General features: G+C 44.4%; 1 protein-coding gene across 2 annotated transcripts; it reads right to left on the bottom strand.

Moving 5' to 3' along the window:
• Positions 1 to 66: 66 nt before the first annotated feature.
• On the bottom strand, positions 67 to 27,924 carry LOC115326526 (mitochondrial dicarboxylate carrier). 2 transcript variants are annotated; one of them, XM_029987438.4, is made up of 11 exons: positions 27,217 to 27,924; positions 25,782 to 25,899; positions 22,530 to 22,649; positions 19,943 to 20,103; positions 19,032 to 19,073; positions 18,454 to 18,568; positions 17,634 to 17,726; positions 17,133 to 17,213; positions 11,206 to 11,262; positions 6,135 to 6,266; positions 67 to 1,541 (listed from the first exon to the last, which is right to left on the bottom strand). In XM_029987438.4, exons 2-10 carry the CDS (start codon positions 25,887 to 25,889, stop codon positions 6,150 to 6,152), a joined length of 894 nt encoding a protein of 297 aa, XP_029843298.2. In that variant the 5' UTR covers positions 25,890 to 25,899; positions 27,217 to 27,924; the 3' UTR covers positions 67 to 1,541; positions 6,135 to 6,149. The 2 variants fall into 2 exon arrangements, with proteins under 2 accessions (XP_029843298.2, XP_029843299.2); XM_029987439.4 differs by lacking the exon at positions 27,217 to 27,924 and adding an exon at positions 26,632 to 26,724.
• Positions 27,925 to 27,967: the final 43 nt, after the last annotated feature.

Below are 27,967 nucleotides of genomic sequence, written 5' to 3'. Positions count from 1 at the left end.
TCCCTTCTCTAGCAAGTTTGTTGCCTCCTGCCATGCCCACATGAACCAAGTCCATTGGAGACCACAGTCCCTCCAGAGATATTTATTGCATAAATTTCACTGTACAAAAATAAAGATACAGTCCTGTTTCCAAGTCCTACAACACCTTAACATTGAATAAAACAGTGTCTCTAGTCATACCTACTAAAACCATAGGCAGACATCAAGATTCTCCTGCAACAATCTTTCGGCTCAACAGACGGCACCCTTTAAACCTAGCAGCTCTTGCCACTCGACTAGAAAGGCAACTCGCCACCACCGCCGACCTTCCTCGACAACATTCTACAAATGTTTGCAAGCGACCATTCTTCAAAAGCTAGGCTGGTTTGTGGTTATTGTGAGAAATGCTTTGTTTGGGTGCTAGTCTAGCAACTGTGGGTATGCCTCAGCAAGACTTCACCATCAGATGATCTACATATGCCACCAGGAAGACTGCCGCACCCAAAAGCCATACTTGTAAACATCTATATGGGGGTGGTAAACATTGACACCAATACCTGGTCTACATGAGCCAAGCAACAGCAGACAATATCAATCCTGACAAAAATGGCAAGTTAGGATAACGCAAAAAAAATACTGTTGGGGAAACAAATGGACGGCCGTGACTCATGGCCAGCAATACTAAAGTATCCATTGTTTCAGGAACTTTATTAAAAACATCATGCACAAACCTTTTTCAGATCACGTTAAAGGCGTGTAGAATGTCTGGGCCATTTAGTAATCCGACAAGTATGCACATACGTATAACCTGGAAATAAGCTGAATGAAGCATCATGAGCCGTAACTGTAATAGGAATTCCTGAGATAAAAGTGAAGACTCAATTACCTTAATTAACTTACCCAATAAACATTATATCACTACTACATGCACCTCAAATGCCTAGAACCTTTGTACCACACACTGAAATTATAGTCTTTGTAATGGCATAAATACTCCAGCAGGTCTAGCAAAAAATAATTCGGCACCTCATGGTAATGCCAGTTCAAACTGACACACTCTAAACGCTGCTACAAAATTATTCTCTCCAGAAACCTCAACTCAATGAGACCCATCGATGGCAACCACCCTACCTAAAAGAATAACGTAATCTGAATATATCCAGCAATCAACCTTGCCTATACCCAAAAAATACAAAAAAATCAATATGTCGTTCAATCACAATACGGAGCACAATCTTTGCTACACGGCTAAAGCGCTACACTCCTTTTTGTACCTTGTCCTCACCACGACCGTTTCTAAATCACCGGGTTATGCAGAATGTATGCGTGACATTGCAGAGCAACTTTGATGCACCAATCGAGAGTCAGTGAAGTGAAATGACGCTCACAACGACATACTGGTACAAGCCACACTTAAAACTGTTTACAACATTCAGACAGCGACTCGAAGAAATCCCAAGTTGTAGGCACTATTCCTAATGGAATGTGGCAATTCACTTGTTCATCGCTCCTTAGCCTGCGGCCTGGCAGATGGCGCCAACGGAAATATTGGCAGATGCTTTCTAAAAGAAAAAAAAGGAAGACGCTTAATACGCGTTGCATGGATTAAAAAGACAAATGAAGGACAGTGACGCAACTGACCAAAGTCATTTTGTAGCACCTCTTGAAGCAGCCAAATGTCCATTACGAAGCAGGAGAAAGTACTTTTGAAGCACAAGCACACACTTCATTTTCATTTGCACCATTGCAAATATTACGTGTTAAGATTCGTGCATTGGCCTATCCAACTAAAAAAAATGTGCATGCTTTGCCTTCACACTTCTGTGCAACTGCAGGTTTGATTTCCTCAAATACAGCACTAGCTCTTTAGTTGCACATAGGAGCTCTAGGCATGGCAACAAGAGGCTGATCGATGAAGGACAGTATGGAATGCTGTGAATGGTCGTTTTAGGTACGAAACAAAATGTAAACTGAATAGTATAATCCACTAAAATAATGTTAGAATAATCTTGAGCACACAAATTGAGGTTTCACTCAAGTTCTAAAGGTCCTAATAAAACAAAAATTCTTAACTCAAATTAAAAAAAAAACTTTTTTTTTATTAAATTATGGAAATGAATGACATTCTGTATGTAGACCCTCATAATAACAGAGATCGGCATGTGAACGATAAGTATGCCTTCTTAAAGCAATCCAGTCAAAGTCGGTAAAGTTAGTCCCAAGCTTCCTTCTACTGCTTCACCTAATTTAGTTATATTTTTGTTCTATCGACTGTATCTCAAACGGACAAAACATGAAGGTGACAACTAAACAACGGAGTTCAAATAAAATAAACATATAGAGCTGTTTGTATAAATTGTATTGCGAGTACCATCGGTAAGTCCCGAATTTAAATTAGGTTTCGCCAGAATACCGCAGCTTATCATAAATAATAGCCGCAGTTTAATTCGGAAATTTTTACTGCAACTAATAGCTGTTACTTCTACACTCACAAAGTTCCTTTTTTAAATTAATATGTCCGACGTTTGTGTGTTTAACGTTCTGCTCTGGGAGAATGCTTTTTTCCCTTTAGCAGTCGGATGCATTCCAGCAAACCAAGATAAACCAAATGGCTATGCTTACTTTGCGATTGCCGCTTCATTACAGTACACAGGAGCGTGGTGAGAAGCATGGTCAACAAAGATAAGTTACACGCTACAGCAGACTACGAACATAAGAGATATTGCGAACGTTCCGAGTACTGTCAGTGTTTGACACTGACGGAGAGGTCACATAGGATAAAACATTATTTGTGGCTAAAATCAAAAGCTGTGAAAATTCGTGCAAGTCAGCCATAACGACCTGGATGTGCATCGGGGCCTGAGCCATTATAGTATTTTCAGTATGAATGTTGACGCAAGTTCCTCACATTTGGGCTAAATGTAGCAGGATGTAGCGGGGCAGGCCTTTTGGCACAGTTTGGTGCAAATGGCGCAGCAATAGCACCACTGGAAAAAGTACCATATTTTCCTGGATATAGTCCGTCGGGGCGAATTTCAGTTTAAACAAGGTTTTTTTTATATAGTTTGCACTTGATGCCTGGTGCATACTAAGGCCACTAAATTGCGGAAAAGTAGTGCCAAGCTTTCCCGTACGGTCGCCATTTTGGTCCATGGAATAAGCCGGTTCTCCCCGATCTCTCCATTTTTAGAAAGCCAATTAAAATTCGCGGCGACAGGCTGCTTTACAAAGACTTGGGTTGTCAACATGTTACTAATCTGCTTGTATCCTGCTAGCAGGCAGGAAAGGCGATGGAACTGCTTTCCGAGGATCCAGCAACTCTAGTCCGAACATAAAAAGGTTCTCGTACACAGCACACCTTGGCAAGTGGCTGCTTCACTAGCTCACAACGAAAGCTCATATCAGACATAAGTCATCATTAGCATACCTTTCCGTTTCAAAGCCCATCACGTCTAGTCCATAAGGAACAATCTATAAAAACAAATCCTCGTATAGTCCTCACCCGTAGATAGTCTGCACCGCATAAAATTTCAGCTTTTAGAGATGTAATATAGCCCTTGGACTGTAGCCAAGAAAACATTGTACTTCTGACATCATTACAACCGATTTTCGCGTGTCTGCAAGTATCATTTCAAATCAACAAGTGCACTGCAGCCCCATTTAAACTGGGTATTGAGCAACTGAATGCTACGTTCTGACCCTACTTTTGTTATTGCATCAATGGTGTCCTGTAATAAAAAATGCTCATGATTTCGTGGCACATCTTGTTTTCAGCAAAGCAGCTGAAGTATATTTCTGGACCTATACTGTTCAGAGTACACGCTCCTCAAACGCATTCTTTTACATCGTTCAGCGAGCTCAAAAGGCCGACGGAATTTCAACTTCAGCGAGCTAGCGTTGAAATGCTCACATAAGGATACTACTGCTTGTACACTTTTAAACATTGATTCTAGTAACATTTTCTTGAAGACTTGGAAGCAAACAAACCAAGCCTCCTCGTGTGATGGTTCTGGCCTTATTTATAAATTACTTACAGCCGGAAGCATGCAATCACAACGTCCGCATGCATCGAAACGAGGGTATTCTCCCAAGTGCACGGGTGCGGTGCAGGAAAACGACCCCGCGTGTGCTAGGAAGCTTCTGAGGGGCACTATCTGGATTCACATACGACCACTATGTGGGAAAGCGGCCCCACAAACACGTACGGCAGTTAGAAGCGCTCTTCCCTTTGTGCACGGGGCTACTGCAGGAAAGAGGCAGCGTGCACGTGACCCATCGGGAGAAGCGCCTTGCTTGATATACGTTGCATTGAAGTGTCAGGGCAAAGCAATAGCGAGGTCAAAATGCAGATCTGAACCTCTGTCCAAGAGCTTTTTTATGGCAGGTGGCCATATTGCCAGAACCAGTGTTGTGTAAAGTACATCTAAAAAGTACCTCAAGTAAAGTAAATAAGAGGCTATGTACTTCAAGTAAAGTAGTAAGTACACTGGGCACAATGTACTTGAAGTAAGGTACTATAAATACAATGTAGTTTTAAAGTAAACCTTTTAACACAATCTTTCATAATGCCATTTCATTTCCTTATACAGTTTTCTTTTTTTCCAAACTGGTATACCTACATTGTTTTAGGGGTAATGAGGGTGCATTAGTTATTTCCTAAAATGGTGGCAAATATTGGATAAAGTAAAGTTGTCACAAAGTAGTTGTTTTACTCTCGCTGACAAACTATTTAACACAATCAACTTATAAGGCACTTATTTGTATCGGTCTTATAGCTGCCGTTGCCTCTCGGAGAAATGACCAGATAATGTACTGAAAGATGATAGCGCGTGTTCAAATAATGATATGCCTTTTTTTTCAAATTTGGGGAATGTATTTTGAAGTCAGGAGTTGTATCTTCCTTGCAAAGTACCATACTTTAAGTACAAGTACACATTCAGAGGATGCACTTCAAGTAAAGTACAAGTTTTCTAAACTTACTCGAAGTAGTAAGTATGATCTACTCAAAAATAATACTTTAAGTAACTCTCAACACTGACCAAAACCAAACTGCGAATTCGGGATGGGTACTGTGTATTGATGCACATGTCTGTTCATCATCTTGCTAGATCCTACGAGCCTTCACATACTCACAAGAGAATGCAGCATAGCGACAGTCAAATTGTGGCTCAATCATTAAAATAAGATGACTACTACATGGGCATACCAACCGGGGGGCAAGGGGGGTGCTTGCCCCCCCAGTTCTCAGAGTGGGGGGGCAAGGCATGTGTTTTGCCCCCCCCCCCCCCCCCCCCTGAAACAGCCAACACTGGGCAGGGCAAACACTGGCCGGCAGTGCCCAAGGGATACCCAAGGGCACTGCCCCCCGACTCGGGGGGGGGGGGGGGGGCGGCGGGAGGGGGAGGTCTGGTTTGCCCTCCCACTCAAAAACAAGATGGTATGCCACTGAACTATTATAAAAGTAAGAGGGCAGCATTAAACCATGAAGTTCAATAGGCCAACATAGGCATTGTTCATAAACTTTGCATAAGAACAGAATGTTGGGAAGCCTGCACCGAGATGATACGGGGGAATGCTCCAAACCGTGCGTTTTGGCATTGTTTTTTTTGCGGACCTTCCTCTGTCTTTTTCTTCTCCGTGTTCGCTCACTTTGGTTTCAGTTTGCACTGCGCAGGTTTTTCATTCTCTTTCTGAAAACAATGCATGCGCTCTCATGGTTTAGAGGGCCGCATATTCCAACAAAGTTGGATATAGCTGACCAGTTGTCTCGTTATACACCCATGTTTTATGTACATTTTTGTTACAAATATTTGAATGTAGGATATAGCGAAACCTGCTGTACCTGGTTTCGCTATGAATGGGCTCGACTCCATTCAAAGTTCCCTGACTCGTGCGAGACCCAATGTTTCTACAGACATAATCGAGAGTTTAGGGATAAACTTGACGGAAGACTTGCTGAGCACTGTTTGTGCGTCATAAGAATGGAACATACACCCCGAGGCAGGTGTTGCTCCTTGTGAAAAATCCTTCATAAGGGACTACACCCCAAGCACGCCTGAGCTACACAGGTTGGTGTTCTCATACGCAACTGTCGGTAGTAAGCTGAGAAGCCAGAGTAGCGTGGAGCCTGAAATGCAAGAGATCCCATGTCTTGCCTTCTGACTGGAAGATCACGGTGCTTTGGGCTTGACGTCCTTGATGGAGCCAAAATTGAGCCTCATCTGTTCGAGGAAGATCCAAGTGAGCACGGTGTGGGGACCCAGCCTCACAAAAGCTGGAACAAAGCCCTGGGAAAGAAGGAGCACGACCGTGTGAAGCGTTAAACTTGTTTTAGGTCGCTGAGCATGCGCTCGACCAAACATACTGAAATGCACACAAGAGGTTTTTGAGTTTGTCTTTCGATGGCAATAACCCCAATCTATACGGCAGAATCTCGATGATACGAATCTCGAGGGATTGCGGAAAATATTCATGTCATCCGAAATTCATAGGAAAAAAAAACAAGCTAAAAAAGTACTTGAAAGCAAAGGGGGGGGGGGGGGGGGGGGGCAGGGCAACTTGCAATTTATTGGTTACACTCCCCGCCAAAGAAACCAGTAATGTTCATCCAAGTCCTTTTTTTTTTTCGACGTCACCCGGGAGACGCCTTTGGAACACGTAAAAACGTGTGCATGTGTCGTCGCTGACGTTGACCGGGCTCGCTATGCGCCGCAGCACGTCGAGGGCATTCAGTGTTTCAGCAGTCGTCGGCGGTTGCTTGTTGTTAGTTACGTTGCTGTCACCATCGATGGTGCCAGGCCTAGCTCCTTCGCCAAGTCCGTGCTTTTTCTTTTAGGGTTCTCGTCCACTTTCCTCAGAACTTCCAGCTTCTCTTTGAAGGACGGCGCTTTTCTCTTGCGAGACATGTTGAAACGAGTGGAAACTCAAGCTGGGCAGATGAGAGATGTCCTTCCAAAAGTTGGTTGATGAAAATCTCACAAAGTTCTACTGATGTGCGTGTGCAAACAAAAAGAGTTCTGCCAGTTCTGCGGATGCTTGCTCGTTGACGATCACAAGATCAGCGCTGATTCCGAACGTCATTTCTCGTGTTCACTCGAGTGATCGAGTTACTAAAACCCGTTTAATATACAAAATATAGTAAGGGTGCAGGCCAGCTCATGAATATTAACCATGTTGAATTAACCTGAGACTGGAGTAGAAAGGAAACAAAAATATAGAAGGGACAGAAAATAGATAAGACAACATTTCAAACATGGCTAACCTAACGTCTATTATCTGATAACAAAAAATAAAGCAGCAACCCTGGAGTAGGTGAATGCGAGTTACTCCAGCAAGTCGAATTCAAATCACCGACAACATAGTATACCGTAATTACTCGCATAATGAACACAATTCTTTTCCCAAAAAATTCACACACATAAAAGTTTTCCATTTACACTTTTTGTGCGAATGTCATATTAGGTGCCAATATGACACGGCAAGGTACTGGGCACATCTCCACTGATGGAGGCGCACCCACAACTGGTCGGGGGCATGCCACAGTAACCATGCTTTATAAATTGCGAACCTTTTCAGGGCGCTTTCGGCGTGCCTTTTGCCAAAGAAAAAGCGCCCTACGAAGCTCACTCAGCAAAGAGAGCAACGCGACCGTTCTTAGGCCTAATCACTTTCACTCACGGTCCGAAAACTGACCACAGACGACGGCGTGTTTGTTGACATCAATGCATCCAATAGGCGAAGAATGTTCGGGGCTGGGCAATTTCTTGACCCAACCTTCGTCAAGTGTGCACAACGCTCGGTTTCACGGTTGATCACTTCCTTAACTACGCAATTGCAGCAATTACAAGAGCGGCTTGGCTTGGCTCGACTTGGCCCGACCGCTTGGCAGCAAAAAAAAATTGGCTTGGTGGCTAGCTAAATTGGATGCAATTCGAGACTTGCGGAGCCAAAAATTGTAGGTGTGTTCATTACGCGAGGGAAAAGAAAAGTCCAAATATTGGTGCCCGTTTTAGGGGGTGCGTTAATTATGAGAGTGCGTTCATTATGCGAGCAAATACGGTATAGTGAAGGAATGCTGGACGCTGGTATGTTTTCGAATTTCGGAAAGCAGGCACGGTTTTTGATTGCACGGCAAATATGTAGAAAGAACGTAAAACAAAAATGACGCAAAAATGGCCGCTACTGTTGCAGCAGCCGAGTGATGCCACCGTGGCCCGAGAAAGCATTCGGACTATCTTGAAACGTAACGCAAGAAGCATGTTCAGTAGCGGCTTCCTCAGCTCCAAACGCAGTAACTCAAGTAAAAGTTTTCCAAGCGCATACTGAGCGGCAAAAAAAGCGCGGCTCTTCAGCTGCTCCTATGCAGTTTCCGCTTCCTTCCCTGTGGCAGACGGTCTCCGAATAAAATGGAAGCAGACGACGTTGAGCACGATCCATTTATTTGATGCCGGTATTAAAGAAGTTTCGAACAGGTCGTTGGAGAAAAAGCGAGCGACGGTGGACATTAGTGCTGCTGTTTGAAGCGATCGATCCCTTCACAGGGCGGTGCAAAGGCCTGCTACTGTTGTAAAAACCCACAAAAACGTAGCAACACACACAAAATATGAAGCTCGGGAAAAACCTGTGCCGCCAGTTACGATACTTTTAGACGGCGATACGTTTTCTCTGCACTTCTTTACGAAGTTCCCGTAAAAGTTATTCGTATAGAGACGGAAAGTTTGCCACGCTCGACGGTTAACGTTTTGTGTGCCGAATTGAGCTTCTGCCACTGTCTCGTGCTCATATGCATCCCGATTTAGCTACGCAAACAAAACATTAATCGGGATCACGTTTTACGCGAGCGTCCAACCGAGCACCAAAGTCACGTTCATACCCTGCCTTACTCTGTCCAGCACGAACAGGACTATCGTCGATAATAAGAGAGTCTCCGTCCAAAGGCGATCAAAACATTGTGTCGAATGAACGTTTACGTGGTTTATTAGAATATCCCTAACAAACGAAATACACTCCAAGACATTTTCCGAAAAGAGCTTGGGCTGGAAACAAAATTCGAACTTGTTATTCGTTTTACCTCGAGAACCTTTCGTTATCAAAAGCGAAGCAAAACGCAGACCCACACCGCAGCCGACTGAGGTTCTCCCGCCATTTTGCTTCTTTCAGCACCGGAACTTCGTAAGCAATCCCGAAATACGTCATACCGCGCTTATTTCACTCTTCGCCCGCCGTCTCAAAACACGGTGTTCGAGAGCGCAACTCCTCTACCCCAGAGTAACCCGCACCAGGAGTCGCTTTTTGCCATCTAGTGCAAGCTCCTCGACTCCCGGAGCCGCAACTGAACGCGCCCCTTAATCTTAAAGGGGCCCTGCGAGGACTTTTTTACTGGTTTTTAATTTGCACCGAACTTGAGTGCACTGAACGTAGTAACTTAGTGAAACTTTTTTTTCTCAAAATTCCCTTTATTTTGAAAGTTATAGGCAAATTAAACTTACAAAAACAAGCAAAAATGAGCCTCCCTTATGACGTCCTTCGTTGCTTGAGAGTGGCCGTAAACTAGAGAAGGGGTAGTGAGCTAATCGAGCGCTCACGGCTGCCATACTCCCTGTCGACGGCGTGAGAGGGCGCCACTAAAGCATGTTCTGTATGCAGCGGGCAGCCAGAGCGGCTCTCATTGCATTTGCTGCGCGATTAAATACTAATTTGGCATGAAACTTCACTGGCCACAACCGACAGCAAACACGGGGTAAAGATCAGTTCAGAATGGAAGCCACTTTGTGCTGCCATAAAAATTTTAAAACAGTTTGCGCCACTTATATTTTGTATTTAGACTAAAGAGAAGTTTTTAGCGGCTCTGACCTGTAGTAAAGCCCAGGACCAAAGACGTCACATATCGCCTGCTTTTGGTACCGCGGGTCGCCCTCGTAGGTGGAGGAGGTTTCAGCGTTGTCCGTTGTCCGGTTAAAATATGACGCACTGATATTTAGTTACCCTCTCCATGCCCACTGGCTTGCCCGAACCCCAAGAGACGTAGAAACCGCAAAAAAGGTAGACGTTTAAATATGATTGCAGTGCCCCTTAAAGGGCTACTCTACCGTTTTTTTCATTGTCTCTGATTTGCTTGAAATTTTGCTAAACTAACCAACAAACATTGCTAAAATAGTATCCCAAATATTGGGTCAAAATATTGTTTTTTCACGAAGTTATTGAATGTACAGTTTTGGTCTTCACCATGTTTTTCAAACTGAAAGTCTCTACTGGCAACAACAAAGTGACGTCAGTGGAAGGCAGGGGTTAACTTTTTGGACTACAGAAGTTGTTCCCAACGGATTTGAAGCAGTTTCTTGGTGTAAAATGAGTGCTTTGGAAGCTCGCTCCCGTATCCGCGCTCCAGCACGGAACAAATGATTAGCATATTATATATTTAGACTACTTGCTCAACTGGCAAGCCTGCCTGCCACTGACGTCACGGCACTGAAAAGTGCGCAAATATTTGAATATTGGTTTTTGCACCATTTTCATTTGCCGATTTCACAATACCTATTATGAATTTCGCGCTGCTAAATAGCATACCGGAAAGGCTAAAGGCCGGGGAGTCAGAAAATATAGTTAGTTGAGGTAGCTCAAAAAATCGCTGGAGTACCCCTTTAAAGAGACTTCAGCCGGAAATTAGAAAAAATTTGTGCCGCCCCAAAATTAGGACGAACCGTAATTGTGTCATCGAGATTCTACTGTATGTATTATAAGCGTCCCATAACAGTCAGGAGTGTGATCGTGCATAGCTTTGTTTCCCGCCAAAGACACATTAAAAGAGTGCAACAAGATTAGTGGTTGGCCATTAGTGCCATTAGCAGAAGAAAAACTGAGCCAAGCACGATCGTAATTTTGGGGTTTTCAGGTCGCCTAGCGCACAGAGTGAGTTACCACCATAAGCAGACAAACTCAAAAGCATTTTAGTGCCCCTCTAAAGTGTGGCAACTACATTTATAAAGCCATGTCATTATACTTCAACATTATTTAGACATGCTTCAAACCAAAAACACACCAAACTACCAGAGTTAAAAAAAACAAACAAAACGTAATGAAGTGAAAACAACTTTAAGACCTGTGTATAATCTGTTCCAATAGTTCCTACATATAACATGGATTCTCCACACAGCACTGAGATTGACAAACAACTTCAGGAGGGTGACCCCCAACCATGACATTTATCATCATCGACCAACCACATACCTTGAAGAATGCCCCAAGACCCAGCTTTTTCGTTTCTATGAAGCAGTGCCATATACTCTGTAAATGCACAAAAGACAAAAAAAAGTGATTATGTCAAAGAGAATTTCATCTGCATGCGTGAGACTATGCAAACACTGCAGCCTCAGCCAAGATGCTCCAGTCTAGAAGGCCAGAAAGCAAAAGAATATCAACATTAGCCCAAAATCACACATTTTCATGCACTAAACTACAGTTGGCGGACAAAAATCAATATTCCTCGATTAATAAAAAAAAAAAAAAAAAAAAAACTCAGAACAAAACGCTTTATTTTGAAGTTGGTAAACATAACCTTTAAGATGGAAAAAATTTGATTTCGGAATTGCTTCCAAAAATAGTGTTTCACCTCTCAGAAAAACATAAAAAACACAAAAAACTACACATAAAAGAGAAAAATTCAGCAAATTATTTTCGTACAAGACACAACATAAGGACACTAGAAAACATTGTAAAAATTTCCACTTCTGCTGAGACTCAGACAGATGTGCCATACTCAAAGCAGATAATTACGAAAGTCAAACATGAACCATACAAATGTTTCTTTTCTCCTCAGTATCACAAACAGTGACACCATTAGAGTCAATTTATAAATGGTTTAATCGATTTATGTGGCAAAATACCTGTCTTCATTAGCCATTGGTCATTAGTGCCTTGGATACCCCACGCTTCCATCAAAGTATGTATGCTTTAGTGGTGTATTAAATACCTAGTGATTGCAGGTAGTGTGACAGGTATCATCTATACAGGAACAGTAGCTCCAGTTCAAACAATTACCGTAAAGTACCTTGGAAGCGCCCACCCAAAATCGGGCGATAATCCTGGAAGACCGGTGGATGGGCGCTCAATAGGTCCGAGAGCAAAAATGCAGCAGAGACGCATGAGGGGGTGGGCTTCACTGCTTCAGAGCTGTATATTGCGAGAGTGTGCACGGTTTACGATCTCGCTGCCGTAACGCCCCCCTCCCGAGTGAGCCAATCGGCCCGTGGCGCCGAGTGAGTGGCGTGAGCGCATGCGCGTCAACTCCCGGCTGCGGGGAGGGCCGCCATTTTCATTCATTCGTCCAATGGAATGCACGAGATTGACATCCGAATTTCGCTTCTTTCCTTTCATTTCGCTGGCTCTGGCAAGAAAATGATATAAGTGATATTCCTCGGTTGGTTAAACAGCTAACGAATGAAGTTTTCTCGACGTCTGACCGCAAACTTTTATTTGGGCAGAAAAGAAGGCTGCCTGTCACAGACGACGCATAACCTCAACGGTGTTCTGCGCCGAGAGTGTGTTGCGTCAAAATGGCGGTCTTTCCTCCTTGCTTCCTCCTTCCTCTCTCGCTCCTTCGGCACTCTCCCCCCTTTCCTTCCCTTTTCTCCACTCCAGCGCCTTTGTTGCCACGCCTATTAGCCAAACTCTCCCAATATACGGCTCTGCACCGCTTTGCCCCAGCATGCATATTTTGCTTCAGCACACACGTGTCAAGCTTCTCCGCTATGCGCCGGTGTGCTCGGAGAAGCGGTTGCCGCGGGGGACCATTTCCGTTTCTAGGTCGGGTACTGAACCGAAATTTCGAGCTCACAAAACAAGGCTGGACGGATAGGCGGGACGCTGCAAAACCCAAAAAACATGACTCGTACAGTGATATCTCTAAAGGATCGCATTATTTTTGGAAAAGAATAGCGGGATTGAACACGGCCGACGAGGCCGATGCGACAAGTCAAGTCACGATTCTCCATTCCCTCTCCTCCTCGCTTCATCCCGTCAAACTGGTGAACCGAAGCGAGAAGAAGAGAAAGCGAGGTCGCTTCCCCTCATTCTCAAATTCTCCTGGAGAAAAATGACGTCAAAGACCTCGCTTGATCGCACCCTTTTTTTTTCCAAAAGTATGGCCATCCATTTGAGATATCAACGTATGAGTGAGGTTTTGGAGTTCGTAGTGCCCCGTTCAACGCTTCTGCGGCCTTATTCTGCTAAATCCAAATTTTTGACTCGGTATCTCTTTAAAGGGACCATGAAATGATTTTAAAATCGAGTTTCATCCACCGCACGTCGTAAAAGGTGTGAAAAGAAACACAAAAACACAAAAATAGGAAGCCAAAAAAATTATTTGCTATAGAACTTTTAAAAGAAAACTGGACTCTTTTGCGCATCCCTTCCTTCGCCTGTTCACTACGATGCATCCGCGGAAATGGAGCACGTCAGCCAAATCCAGGTCGCCTATTGGGTAAGAGCCTACCTCACCAGCACCGCGATCGTAAACAATAAATAGCCGGCGAATGTTTCCTAAAAGTTTTGTTAAATAATATTCAGATCCACATTTTGTAGCATAATTAGAGATGTGTGGCGAAAATTGCCAAATTTGATAATGCTGAGAGCCAAGCGCCATCTATCGTGTGGTAAACGAAGCAACTACTGCGCGTGCGCAGTAGGGCAGGGCCGACAGTTACTTGGGTGGCGGTGACCGACGAACGTTTATTTTCTTTGTTTTCCTTCCTCTCAAAACTCTGACTGACTGAACGTTTATTTTTCTACGTGTTCTTCCCGCGCGTGCCGACTTCAAGCAGCAAGAAAACAGTACTTAAAACAGACCACGACAAACAAGAACGCTGGATTCGCCGACTCCGACGAAGCGAGCTGCTCAGAATATAGGCCTAGCAGGCAATCCGACTCGGCGCTGCGTTGCTTCGTCGCAAGACAGTCTGCCTACGACCGGCTGGCGTGCTAAATGGAATATGCCCGCGCGACCCTTGTGGACCCTTCCCGTATTATACCAGGTGAAACAAGGAGACGGTAGGCTCTTTAAATCGACCGGAAAATTCGGTTTCTTAACCTATCGCGCTACGACTTTGTGCAGCGTTGCCCACAGATGGTGCATTTTTTTTTGTAAAATTTGCAAAGAGCAAACTTACCTGAGGAAAAAGTAAAGAAAGAAAAAGGCTTAGCTCCTATGGAAACGCAGCGATGCCTCCAGTCTGCAAACAAAACGGCGCCGCTTCGCACGGGAGACAAGAGATGGCGCAAGCGGTCGCGACGCCAACTGCCGCCAACGAACGAGCAGACGACGCCGAGAGTCAGCCTTTTTGCAGACAAGGAACTGCAGTTCCTTGCTGTTACCGCGCCTGTCTTTTTTTGTTTCTGCGACTGTCGCCGCCTACGGAACGCGCTCCGCTTTTGAGTCGAAAAGATTGTCTGCTAAAATGGCCTGCTCTCGGCGCCGTATGCTCGTTCGTTGCAGCGTTCGTTGCGCCATCTCTTGTGTCCAGTGTGAAACGGCACCGTGTTGTTTAAAGACCGGTGGAGTCGCTGCATTTCCATAGGAGCTAAGCCTTTTTCTTTCTTTACTTTTTCCTCAGGCAAGTTCGTTCTTTGAAAATTTTACGAAAAAAATGCACCATCTGTGGGCAACGCTGCACAAAGTCGTAGCGCGATAGGTTAAGAAACCGAATTTTCCGGTCGATTTAAAGAGCCTACCGTCTCCTTGTTTCACCCGGTAGTTTGATCACTGACCTCAATTCTAGATTAAGAGGTGAGGTCAATCTCTTCCCCTTGTTTTCCGAGGCAGTGTTGACGAACACTCGTCGAAAAGGGACTCTCGTCGATTGTATCTTCTTGTTTTGTGTGATATAGAGCTGAAATAAACGCCGTATGGATTACCTTCGTAACACGGTATGTACACTTTGTTATTGGTATGCCATTTTTATTCTGACAGACTGCACGTCACTGTCGAGCTATAACAGTTCGTGGGAGGTATACGTACAACCCCGGTCCAACCTTTCTTTGCCGAGTGTCGCGTCAGTATCGAGTTGCAATCGTAAAAGAACGGTCCCGAAGCGCTTACAAACAGCGCGAATACAGCACTTCCATCAAGCGCACGCGTTTGCTCCGAGTGTAAACAGGTATTTACGTGGCTCTTGCTGACACTCGTAGTTCAAACGTATCTTTTTTAACGTCGGCTCGCTCCTGCATCTCCGAGGCCGCGAAAAACGCCATCTACGTCGCTTTGCAAACGACTGACACGGGCCGGCCCTTCTGCCAACAATGACGGGGTGGTTGACTTCTGGAGTCTTCACCGGAAGACTCGCTGCACTTCCCAACAGGCATACCGGCGTATGGGACTAGTCCCATGCTGTCGCTGTAGCGCAACATATCTCATTGAATTTCGCTCAGCTGCAATGCAGCGATGAGAGGCGCCGATTCAGGAAATACGTCGGTGACATCAGCGCAGTAAAACCTACCGGCGCGCCCCAACTCGTTGCCGCTAACTCTCCCATTCTCCTACTGCCGAGAGAACTTCCGGTTCCGGAAACGGCCTATGTCACGGCTTGTTTTGCGGTCAGTTGGAGAGAATGAAAAAGTCGATATTTCAATAATTTTTTGTGTAGAAGTTAATAAACCGAGACGAAAACGGATGCCTGTTCGGCATTCAGTGAACATTGACGGTTTTAATGTAAAAGTTATCTGGAAAAAGTAAAAAGGTCATTTCATGGTCCCTTTAAAGGTGCCCTGCAACAACTTTTTGACTGGTTTTTAATTTGCACCGAACCTGAGTGCACTGAACGTAGTAACTTAAAGAAACTTTTCTCAAATTTCGCTTTATTTTAAAAGTTATAGGCAAATTAGAATTACAAAAACAAGCAACAAATAACCTCCTTCATGACGTCGTAGGTCCTGGCTTGAGTGGCCGTAAACTAGAGGAGGAGTAGTGAGCTCAACGAGCGCTCACGGCTGCCGCACTCCGTGTTGACGGCTCGAGAGGGCGCCACTAAAGCATGTGTTGGATAGGCTGGATCAGAGCCGTTTATACTGAGAGAGTTTGGCCGATGGGCGGAGCTTGTTGGCCGCTAGAACCAGCGGATTTCGCGATAACACAATATGGCGTTACTTCTTTGTCTTGTTCATTCCTGTGAAATCGCGTAGAGTTCCTATGAGTCAGATCCACAATATGGCGGACGGAAGTAGTCATCCCCCGGTTGTCAGACTACGCTGCTGTGGTTGTCAGACTGCCAAAATCTCCTTAAGAAGGCCAAACTCTCTCAGTATAAACGGCTCTGGGCTGGATGAAGCGGGCGTCCAGGGCGGCTTGCATTGCATTTGCTGCACGATTAGACTAATTCGGCATAACACTTCATTGGCCACAAATGACAGCAAACACGGAGTAAAGATAAATTCAGAACGGGAGCCACTTTGCACTGCCATATCACCAAATGGCCAAATCGTCAGCCAAGCCCGCGCCGAAAGCCTTCGGAACACTCGGATCCTCGAGCCGGTATACGACCGCAGCACCGCCGCGTACATCCGGGATCTTTCTATGCCCGCCGTTCGTCGGAGCGTCATCCCACTAGCCCTTTCTAGTATGCGCCGTTTTTTCCACCGCTTGGTGGCGGGTTTCTCGATGGGTCTTTTCTTGTTTCCGTATTTTATAAACTGCATTTGTTTCTTTTCTGATTTAAAATACTGACAAAAGCTACTTTCATACATAATTAAAACGGTTCGCGACACTTGTATTTTGTATCTCGACTAAAAAAAATCTTTTAGCGGCTCTGACCAGTAGTAAGCCCAAGACCAAAAACGTCACATTTTGCGTGCTTTCGGCAACGTGGGTCGCCCTCGTAGGTGGAGGAGGTTTCCGCGTCGTCCAGTTAAAATATGACTCACTGATATTCAGTTACTCTCTCCGTGCCCGCTGGCTTGCCCGAACCCCAAGAGACGTGGAAACCGCAAAAAAGGCAGACGCTTAAATATGATTGCAGGGCCCATTTAAGAGTAAGGTATTTAAATGTCCAACACTAAATTTCCAGACATTTCAAAAGCAGCGGCTGGGCGCTTACTGCGACATGGGTACATGCCCCGTACTCTACGATTGGCTTACAAAATCGACAGACAAGCATTGAGACACGTACGGCATATTCCCCGGGCTTGGCATTCATCATCCTGGTCTTCATCACATCCAAAGGTTGTGTCAGTGTTGTTGCAATTCCAGCCTGGAAACGGGACAAGTTTGGCTTAACGAAAAGTACCCGAGCACGATAGTTCACCAGAATTAATCAGCGCAGATTGCTTCTTTTCGGTCTTAACACGTGATCAGCTCCTCCATTCGTCGAGTTCCCTACGTAAATTACAGCGATCGGCTTTCTTAAGTACCAAGTGAGAAAGTGGATGCTCCAGATTTTAGTGTGTAGGAAATTAATGGGCCACAGTTATGCATCCGTGGCTGGCACAGGTCTCTTACTTAAACAGGATAAACGCCTGGGGAACACTCGAGGAATCTCTGGAGAACACCCGGGTCCCTAGTAATCCAGTTCAGGAACCCATGTTCCAAAGCATCGCCCGAAATTAGACGCTCGCTCAAAGCTCATCTTTGAACAACGGCAAAACGTGCAAGTAGAGGGGCCTCTACTCACAGCCATGAGGCTTGCGCTGAAGTGGGTCGTCAAGTTGTCTTCGAAGAACCTCGTCAGGAGAAGCGTCTGCTTGATCTGTTCGTAGAATGAGATCTGCGAGGCAAAGAGAGAAAAGTGCGCACAAACGTTAAGGCAAAGGTCAACAGAGGCCACGCACGTGCAATGCGTCCTGAAGAACGCACGTCTAGGGAAGGTGGCAATGTCAGGCAATCTGTTTGTACCATGCTCAAGCTGCAAGCGAACACTTCAAACATATCTGAGTATTGGTAGAGAGAAAGAGAATAAACTCTTTTGTAAAACTGAAGATGGTAAAAAACAAAAAAAACAACAAGATTGGAGTTCCATTTATTGTAGTTTTATTGGAAAAACTAGTTTGCATAAAAAAATTGGGTATGCGTGTCATAGTTTACAGATGCAGGGGGAGCTTCTCAAGGATTAGTACGCCAGATATGAAAATGGTTTTGTGATGTTTTTAAGCTTTTTAACTAAAATGGAAGGGTCAATCGTATGTTTCAGAGGCAATTAGATTGAAACATGTGAAGTCACCTTGTTCGTGTCAGAACTGTCTTTCATAGACAAGTGCGCAAGCTCTCTATTGCCTTTTGTAGCTCTCCAGAGATGACCCAGCTTGCGATCGTGCTTGTAATTGCAATGCAAACTAGAATCATTCAAGGTATACCTGGATGCTTTGGATCGGCTAGTCACACAAAGTGGGCAGATTGGGTGGACCCCCGCCACAACTATATGTCAACCGTTCTCAATCTGACAGTGACTACATAGATCGTCCCGCAACTCTAGCGACTCCAAGACGCCCAATCACCTGTCCGACAGTCATGAGGACGGCCCTGGCGGTTGCCGTGGATCCTCCGGAGAAAAGCTTGGTGAGCCCTTCCTGGCGGTACACCCTCCACAACCCGTCCAGGGCATTTTTGTAGCTGTCGATTGAAAAAACACAAATTGAAAATATGACAGAAAATTTGTCCCGCTTTATCTTAGGCATGGATCAAACGGTTTCGCTGCTGACGTTGTCTGAAGCAGATAAGGACATATTTAGTCTACTTCCTTCGTCAGTTATACACTTTTAACTATAGCCGGCAATAGGTTCAGAACCCACTTCATGATCTGCCTTCAGCACATGCTCACTGCCTTATGCTAGGCTTTGGCGGCACGTAGGTTCAAGTGCTATCAAAGGTAGAAAGCTCCTGCACGAGGCAGACCACCTACTAGGTTCTTCGTTTTTCATCGACTAGTTTCATAACCGCATAGATCGTCGTATAACGACATCGTTGGGCGGGCATCAACGTCCCAACACATGTTTTTTATGCACAATAATCGAGGCAACTTCGCTGTTCACAAACCCATAAAATAAACGGATGATAACAAAAGAGACAGACTCACTTTCTTCGGCTCTCTTTCGGGAGCTTGATGTCATTCTGCATTCTGAAACGAATAACCACGAAGAATGAAAGATTGTAAAAGTTTTGTACGGGTATGAACTACTTTTCCCTCCTCCTACCCCATCGTTTCAATGGACCTTTTGCCCCATTACACAAGTGCAAAGGAGAATGCAGGAGGCCGAGGTATATGTGTTGCACGTGCTTGCGTTAAATGTACGAAAAACTCAAGTGAATAGCCAAAATGAGGCCACTTGTTTCAGGTTTTCACTTTAGGAGGGGTACTGCATAGTCATCAGCAGGTTCAGTGTACGTAACTACACTTGAAGCTTGCTCCTCGGTGCTTGGGTAATTGATTAAAAGGCCTACGTAATTGACCGGAACTAGCCTTTTGTCTAAACGTGGTAGTTTCTGGAAAAGTGATTCATATCTCTCAAATTAATTGTGGCTTCCAAAGCCTTTTTTTTTCCTCATAAAGGGAATGATTGCATCTATGCGACATCACGATTAGTGGCCAGAATATTTCTTCCCGACAAATAATTTTTTGAGTGCTTGTCAGAATAGTACCTATATAACTATTTTATCGCCACATTTGCGCTGCGAGGCACATTAAGAGTTGGGGAGCGAAACCGAAACAAACTTCTATATAGTGTTTTAAGACGTCAACCTCAAAACAAGTTTTCGGGAAGTTGTAATTTCGGTCAGCTAATTCAGGTGTGTCTATTAACGTGTTGAACCGACTTCGAGGCAAACCAGAGACTGTCTAAATTTTGCCCTAGCTCCCGTTTCAAGCGTCGGTCACTCTCGAACTCCACAAAGTGTTTCTCAGCGACGAGCCACAGGCAGCATAGTTGCTGCCAGCAACACCGGCGTAAGAGATCGGCAAAGCGTCTTCAGACACGGACGGGGGCGCACCTGACGTTCACCATGTCGGCGGGGGTGCCCACAAAACCGCCAGACGCGCCGGCAAACGCCGCCAGCCCCACCTTCTGGTAGAACTTGAGGTTTTCGCCTGGCTTTACCACGACCTGGCGAACGACTTCGTAGATGCCGAAGCGCGTCGTCGAATAAGTCAACTGCAAAGACGAGCGAAAATAATTTATTCATTAAGCGGAAATGTTTTTCAACGAACCCCTCCTCCCGTCCCAAAATTTTTTATGTCTATGAATTTCCTGATCAATTTAGTGGAGAAAGGGACATCAAGTGACTAATGAACCAATTTAGTCTCCACTCTAAATTTAGTGGGCAACCTCGCATCACGTGACCTACAGATCAATTTGGATTCCCCGCTAAACGTGGCGGGAAAAATCTATGTAATGCGACCCGACACCACGTGACCTTTACGCCAACTCGGTTTGCCCGCTAGATTTGGCGTGAAAATTGCCGCCGCGTGACCCGCCGTGATGGAAATTGATGTCCCTGAAATGACCGTTTTGTGTCGTCAAATCAAATTTAAACATTCGCTCCTTAAAGGGATACTACAACAAAATTTTGGCGCTCATTTTTTGGTCTATATGTGTTCAAAGAAGCAGCATCACATCAAAGATACTAATATCTTGTTAAACAAGTCACGAAAAGGAATTTTAAAACGAATTAAAAGATTAGCAAAGAGCACCTGGTGGATGTCGCTAACGCCTCGCTTGTAATGCCCGTCTAGGAACCTTGACAGCTAGTGACGGAGGTTGTCTCGCCTCCGGCCACGACGAGAGAAGGGGGGGAAGGAGGAACTCCCCTCTTCCCGAGAATGCCTTTTGTGAGTCGCAGAAGTCGCTATTGTCCCCCTACAAGATTACAGAAGATTAACCCGTCACTCAAAATTCGTACAAAAGCAGCCGCTTCGGTGGCTGGAACGACTAGGCCATCCTCTCGACGTCAGCCTCGCCGTAGCTTTGCTCGTACTGAGACAACCTACGTCACGATTGCGTTGGATGTCACGTGGTCTCCGCTGGGCCTTCTCTGAGCACTTGCCAGAGTGGGCCGTTTATAACAAAAAATACAGCCACCAGGCTCAAAGTACAAACATGCGATTGTCATTTACGGATATTGTGGATCATATTCAACCTATTTTTGAACACGACGGGAATATTTAAAATTTCGTTGAAGTATCCCTTTAAACGCTGCATGTCATGCATTATATGACTGTGGAGATGAGGGCAGCTGCCAATTTTTCTATTTATTTATTGAATTATACCCTCAAAGCTCAAAGGCACTTAAGATAAGAAGAGCACACACCCAAATGAAAAGGCAGTAGCCAACTTTAAGAAATGTACAGTACTAATAGGATAACAACAAGCAAACAGGTCATCGATCACTGAAAAAAAGGCTAGCCATGGCACCTTGGAACACATTAGATTGTGGTGTTTCCTAAACAGCACCCCTGCATACTTTCGATCCTTGCAGAAAGGTCAGTGGTTCTTTCAGAAGCAGAGCCTCAGGCACTCTGTGTTTTGTTACTCGTTAAAAGTTGCTGGTGTCACTCGGCGCTTATTTCGTTCTGGTAAAATACTAAGCGTCTTCCGGTGACCGGTTTACTTTCCTTCCATCCACACGTCGAAAGCTCGCCAAGAAAAGTGAAGCAACCAAAGCCTGTCTAGAAACATTATGCCTTTCAAACACTCCACTTCCCTTGACCCTAAATCGGAGTGCAGTCAAAGGCTAGAAGACGTACCAACACAGAACATACAGATTAAAAATGCAAGGTCAAGGCAGCTCTCATGCTTTTGACTGATACAGCCAGTGAGAGCAAATGCATAGAGAGATGACCGTGACATTTTGGCAAAAAATATATAGATAATATTGCAGATAAAATAAAAAAAAGAAGTCAGTTTTCCTTTTGCATGGAGCTCGCTTGCCATGCAAAACCTACTTGGCCACTTTCTAGATTTGTGTCATTATACGACAGCTCCTCACGACGACGTCTCATCATTGATTACAATGCACCACAATCGATTAGAGTCCCATGGCTCGTGCATACTAGGCCACGTGATAGTTCAGTTTACGTGCCAAATTTAGCGGGAAAATTGACCGACTGTGACTCCTTCAACTATGTCTGCAGCTATTCGCTTAACTAGACAGCAACATAGCTGGCTCTGCTCAAATTTTTCATTTAAAGTATTACTTTTTATTGTGTGGGTCAATTTCTGATTTTTGTTTCCCGTTCTTGGGTCTCTGTGTTGGTGCACCAAAGAAAAGGCTGTCGTGGTTGCATTTGGGTACCCAAAGATAAAAATTATTATTATTATTATTATTATTATTACGGGCAGACAAGCATAGAGGTAAGGTACGATTGTGAACATTTTTACTAACTTTTTGTGACAAGTGCCAACACATCAATATAATCTCTCTAACATTTGAATTATTGTAATGTACATAATGCCCCAATAGGTCAGTGAACACAACCGGGCCGGCACAATGTGCATCCAAACCAAAACAGACAGGCATTAGATTCGCTTTCAAGGCCTTGAAGTCTCGAGCACGAGCTTCGAGAAGACAGCACCCCCACCTGTCTCAGAATGGAGGCACTCAGACCGTTGTACATCGCCAGGACGCCCTGGTTCTTCACGATGGCCACCGTGCTGCCGACGAGGGTGACGCGTCCAACAGACTGCGTCTGCAAGTGCACCTGGAAGGAAGAGTGGTTACGGAAACGACTACAGCCGACGCCACTCCTTACGACACCGCAGATCTCTTGCATGCCTACCACCAAGAAGAATCCGCAGATCTGTCTTGGCGTACATCGACTAGGGGGCCCGGGATAAACAGACTGCACTGTAAAACCGACTCTCATCTGCTCTAGAGCCACGAAATAAGCTACGCCTCAGAGTAATGGCAGTTCGGCAATCTTGGTGTTCAAAACGATTACTGCTAGTTATCTGAAATCGCTGAAAATGTTTTTCTGTCCTCCTGAAATATTAAACCGGTCCGCGAAAGAGCGAAAAAATGTTGTCCGAGCTTTCTGACATTGTAGCTAAACCCTGGGAAGTCGCATTTTCTAATTGTGACAATTGTTAATTCCATCTGCTCTGTATGAAGCCCCAAAATGGCGGCACCTAGATGGTAATCGAAATGAAATGCACAAATTCAATGCGTGGCATATCTAGTAGCTCTAGAGCGCCCTACAAATAATGTCAAAGAGTTTGCTTCTTTGCACTCGGCAGTGCACTAAACAAACAATGCAGCAGTGGGAAATCTGCGGCACAGAATGTTGTACGGGCAATCAAATCTGAGGCAATGTAACATAAAATCTCCTGTCCTCATGCACAAGCTTTGATATCAGTGGACTCTTAGAAAGTACTAACACCATTCTCAGTGTAAAGGGAGAGCGGTAACATAATCTTGTGTATGGGCTCCCTATCCTAAATTAAGAGTTAAAATCCATTAACCGAACAAAGAAAAAATCCAAAATAAAAACATTTGAAGGCCATGAGTTCCCAAGGGGAGGTTGCAAAAATGCAAGTCATGCTGCTTGGAGCTACTGTGTCTCTTCTGGTGGATCCCGAGACAGTAAATGCATGGCTCATTGAAGAAGTCATGCATCACAGGCCATGCAAGACGCATGCATAGTGGAACGAGCTGCCCTAAAAAGCGACCACCCATCTCCAGGTGGGATGCATAAGTTTAACAGTCAATGAAGCATATCTCAGCATCTCAGTTTTGCAAGCACCTTCTGCATAGGGTGCTTTCAACGATTTGAATCGCTGAATGTCCTCCGGAATGCTAGTTGCCATAGCTTAGTAAAGAAATGTTGCGGTAGCAATCTGTAACATCAGTTGTCAAAGAGCAAAGCTTGGCCTACTAACAAGATTCTCTAAGTGCAAGTCACCCTCTTCCTGACTAAGCTAGAAACAAAACAAAAATCTACTGTAATATCCTAGGAGATATGAAGATATTAGATTCTATGTCAAGGGAAGCCATATTGGCTTTACGTTTTGCCCAAGGCTGAAAATAAAATGTAACCTCCGGGAAACAGGGTCAGCAATGTGGAGGTATGGCCAATAGAAAATCAAAACTGGGCGTTCCTAAATGGCATAACGCTTCTCAATGCAGATAGGGAATCAAATCTGCGCTCCAAAGCTTTCGGACATAAAAAATATTTAAAGGGATTCGATGATCCTCAACAAATGTCCTGCTAAAACTACTCGTTGGTTTCAAATTTATTTATTACAGACATGTTAGGCAGGTTTTTGGTAGTCCCCAATATGATGCCAACCTACTATGTGCAGAATGTATGTCTTTCATTGGAAAGTGATGGTGCACATCTTTGGAAATATTGCATAGTAGACTGGGAGCAGAAACATCCTGTTGCAGTGTTGCCGTATTATGTGCGATTCCCCAGAGTGTGGGGAACACAATATCTCTTAAAGGTAAAGAAGGTATCAAATTTAATTAATAGAACATATAGAAATATTTTCAGTGGATGACACGCAGGCTTTCATCCAGGGTTTGAAAATTGACATTACACTTGGAAACACGCAGGGATGGGCAAAATACATGCAAATATCTATTGAAATACAAATACAAAATACTTTGCCAAAAATGTATTTAATTACAAATCTAATTACATTTCCAAAAAAGCATTTAATTACAAGATACAAATACAAACAAATGTATTTGGTCTCCTCCAAATACTTTTCCAAATACATTCCTCAAAATTTGTGTCAGCGACTTCAGAGCACCTGCAAAGGGTTTCTGGGTATCTCATTTTAATTTTGCATCGCACACTCGTGAGTTAGTGTGCGAGGCTCTAGTAAAGTAATAGAGATATAATCACAGAAAAATGTAATCAGCTTGGACGTAATAGGTGAAAAAAGTACAGAGCTTCAAGCAGCTTTTTTTGTCGATTACATTTTGGTATAGACCAACAAAGAACCGATACGACCAAGACGCGCGGCCCTAGCTAGAGAATTTCTTATTGTTGCAACTCGCACCATTTACGAAAATCTGGACGACCCCCGCATTTAGAATGTTCCAGGCAAAAATATGAATGGAAATCAGGCTGGAAAGCATCACAAGTTGTCACAGGCACTTATTTAACCAGTCTGCCTGTGAACATCGATTTCGTCACTATTCTTGCCCTGGACTAGCACCGCGATCACAAAGTCACTAAACGCTTGTGCTTGATTGAGAGACTGCATTCGGTGCAGAACATACTTTTCTTTCTGCTCTGGACAGTGACAATAAATTTGAGGGATGTATTTTCGCCCACAAAATTGTATTTAATTACAACTGTATTTGGAATACCCGAGTTTTAGTATTTAAATACACACGTCAAATACATTACCCAATTTGTAATTAAATACAAATGCAAAATACACAAAGTATTTGAAATACATATTTCAAATACTTGTATTTGAAATACTGCCCAACCCTGGAAACACGGTTAATTGAAGCTCCAGGAATAGCCCCCAGAGGTTGGAGACTCCACGAGCTCCAGACTCGTCAAACAGAAAGCTGAAGCCCAAAGTTCTCGGAGCGTGCCAATTAGACCTTGGCGACAAAACCGCGCCGCCATCGTTGCGAGTGCCCAATCGGTGCACTCCGTAAAATTCAACACCAACTTTCTGTTTTGGCGAGTCTAGGGCCCCGGCACTGAAAGCCCAGCTAAACTTACAATCAAACTACGCAGGTTGTACGGCCCATGTGCAAATTCAAACACTGAATAAAAGAAAAAAAATGACGGACTACAGATGCCTCTGGGGGCCGCAAGCATATTCCGATTCAAATTCGAAATCCACAAACAAAGTTCGAAGCAGACCTTTAGGAGATCGAGGGGATGAGTCACACAGGCAGCCATCGAGCCTGCCAGGCCCCCAAAGTACCATCTGGCAAGACGGACTTGCTGGAGTGGCGGTTGAGACTCCATTTCGCAGAGCCTGCGAAGAAAGAAAGACAGAACGCAAATGACTCGGTGCATTCCAGACATACTTCCTCAGAACACTCGTTTGCTTCATAGCAAGGGCGATTTTTGTGCAACCTTTAAAAGAAAAAGAAAAAAAGAAAACGAAAAAAGAGGAGAAATGCTTTGTATTCTTTATGAACATTTAAGTTAGCTCTAGAAAAATAAGTTATTCCACATATTTTTAAACATTTTACGGAGGGCGTCAGGTGAGATCATCGCACATTTATCTAGCACAAATTTATTGTCTGTAAGTGAGAGATGAAGGTGTCCAGCTTGTCTAAGTCTTTGCGCACTGCTTCTCTACAGTGCCTTAGTGGTGACATATTATTGAATGATTTTTGGGGCATCATTGCTTTGGCGACATCATTGAATGGTTTAAGAGCTACACGATAAACAAATAGCTGTATTGGTACATATGGTGGCGACCTGCCAATAACAGGTATTTGCAGTAACCCCGTCCCCTCAGTTTCGGGTTTGGGATACAATACCGATAGATATATTGCCACTAGTTACACACTTAGCAATGGGAGTTTTGTCAGGGAGCAATTAACACTGTTACGACCTTACGAGACCGATGAGAGAAAAGTATTTTGATACTGTGAAATACTAACAGCTTGTTTGATTGGCGGTTGCTTTCAGTGAAATCACATAATTGTGGAGCAATGCCGGAGAGCTCGCACACAAAATAAACAGTAAAGGAACCAACCTTTTAAGTGCTGTCCAAACAAAATTCACTCGAAAACAAGCAATCTAGCGTTTCATTCGCGAAAACAACCAGACACTCGGTCCCTGCGCGAAGAGTAGTACACAATGACTTTTCGAAACCTACAAACTTATCAGTATTATCGTGAAAAGAATCCGACACGCTATCAGTACACAAAATTGCGGAACGCGAGATTAAAGACTTGGTGGCCTCCACTTGGCCGAAGGAAAATTGCTACCGTTTCGATACGAATATCAGAGAAGAACGAGAAAGTAGGAGCCCTTCCTGCAGGCTCAACCAGTTTCCTTACACAGTTCGACAACGTGTTTGGAGCGAACGCAACCCAGTCGAAAATAGGGGTCAAGTTCCCGAAGGCGCCGGTGTGGGGAAATAACTGAAACTATGAGAAACCGCACGCCGGTCTGAGTTAGCATTTTGAGCCAGCTGTGCTAGGAAGGTTCGGTAGACCTTACTCCCGTTCATTGCGAGTCAAATATGGAGATTTCCATGAGGCTATGCCGGTATATGTATGCACACATCGCTGACAGATGTCTGTCGAAACGGAGATCTACGATGATTTTAACTTACGTTCACGCGTCGCTGCGATGCGATAGCGGCAGAATTATCTTTCTCAGCGTTTCTGGGAGCACATCCTGTCTCTGCAGCTGCTATTTCCTCTTCCAGACAGGTAGCGTAAAACCCATTTCGCCGTAGACGTTGTGTCTGCCTTGCTGCCGGCGGCTGTAGCCAGCTGTAGCTGTAGCAGAAGGAAATTTGATGGAGGGGAAAGGCGGAATGCAGAATGGCTTTCCGGTCTTCTAACGACGACCGAGCTATGCGACCGAGGCGCCATTCGTGCATATAACGTTTTCTACACTTACCAGGTGGCGTTAGGCGTCAACCATGTAGAAGACAACGTTGGTAGAAGGCAACGTAGAAGGTTTGAGAGGTGAACAAACTTACCATCGAGCATTTATTTCCAACAATAATTATTTGCAGAAAAGTAGTAGTCTTTGGCTTTAAAGCAGACGTTAAAATGTTTGTTTAGGCAGCGAAAAGTCTGTGAGCTCATTAGGAACCTTCGGACATGACGATGGTCTCACGTCAGATAGTCACATTATCTGTTCGACTTTATCACTTTACCATTTTAGTTACCTTACGCTGTAGCTGAGTAATTTTGCCAGTGCAGCAGGACTGCTAATATGGGGTCTTTGACCTGCATCAGGCAGACCCCCGTTACATCGGTATTAAATAATGTAACTTATTGTACGGAGCTCGCATCGAAAGAGCAATGGGGCCATCTGAAAAAAAAAAAAAAAAAAAAAATATTTACATTGAA

This window comes from Ixodes scapularis, unplaced genomic scaffold (genome assembly GCF_016920785.2).
Source record: "Ixodes scapularis isolate PalLabHiFi unplaced genomic scaffold, ASM1692078v2 PGA_scaffold6__148_contigs__length_123643588, whole genome shotgun sequence".
Lineage (NCBI taxonomy): Eukaryota > Metazoa > Arthropoda > Arachnida > Ixodida > Ixodidae > Ixodes > Ixodes scapularis.
The sequence above is the reverse complement of the archived record's forward strand: the minus strand, read 5'-3'. Positions and strand labels throughout refer to the sequence as shown.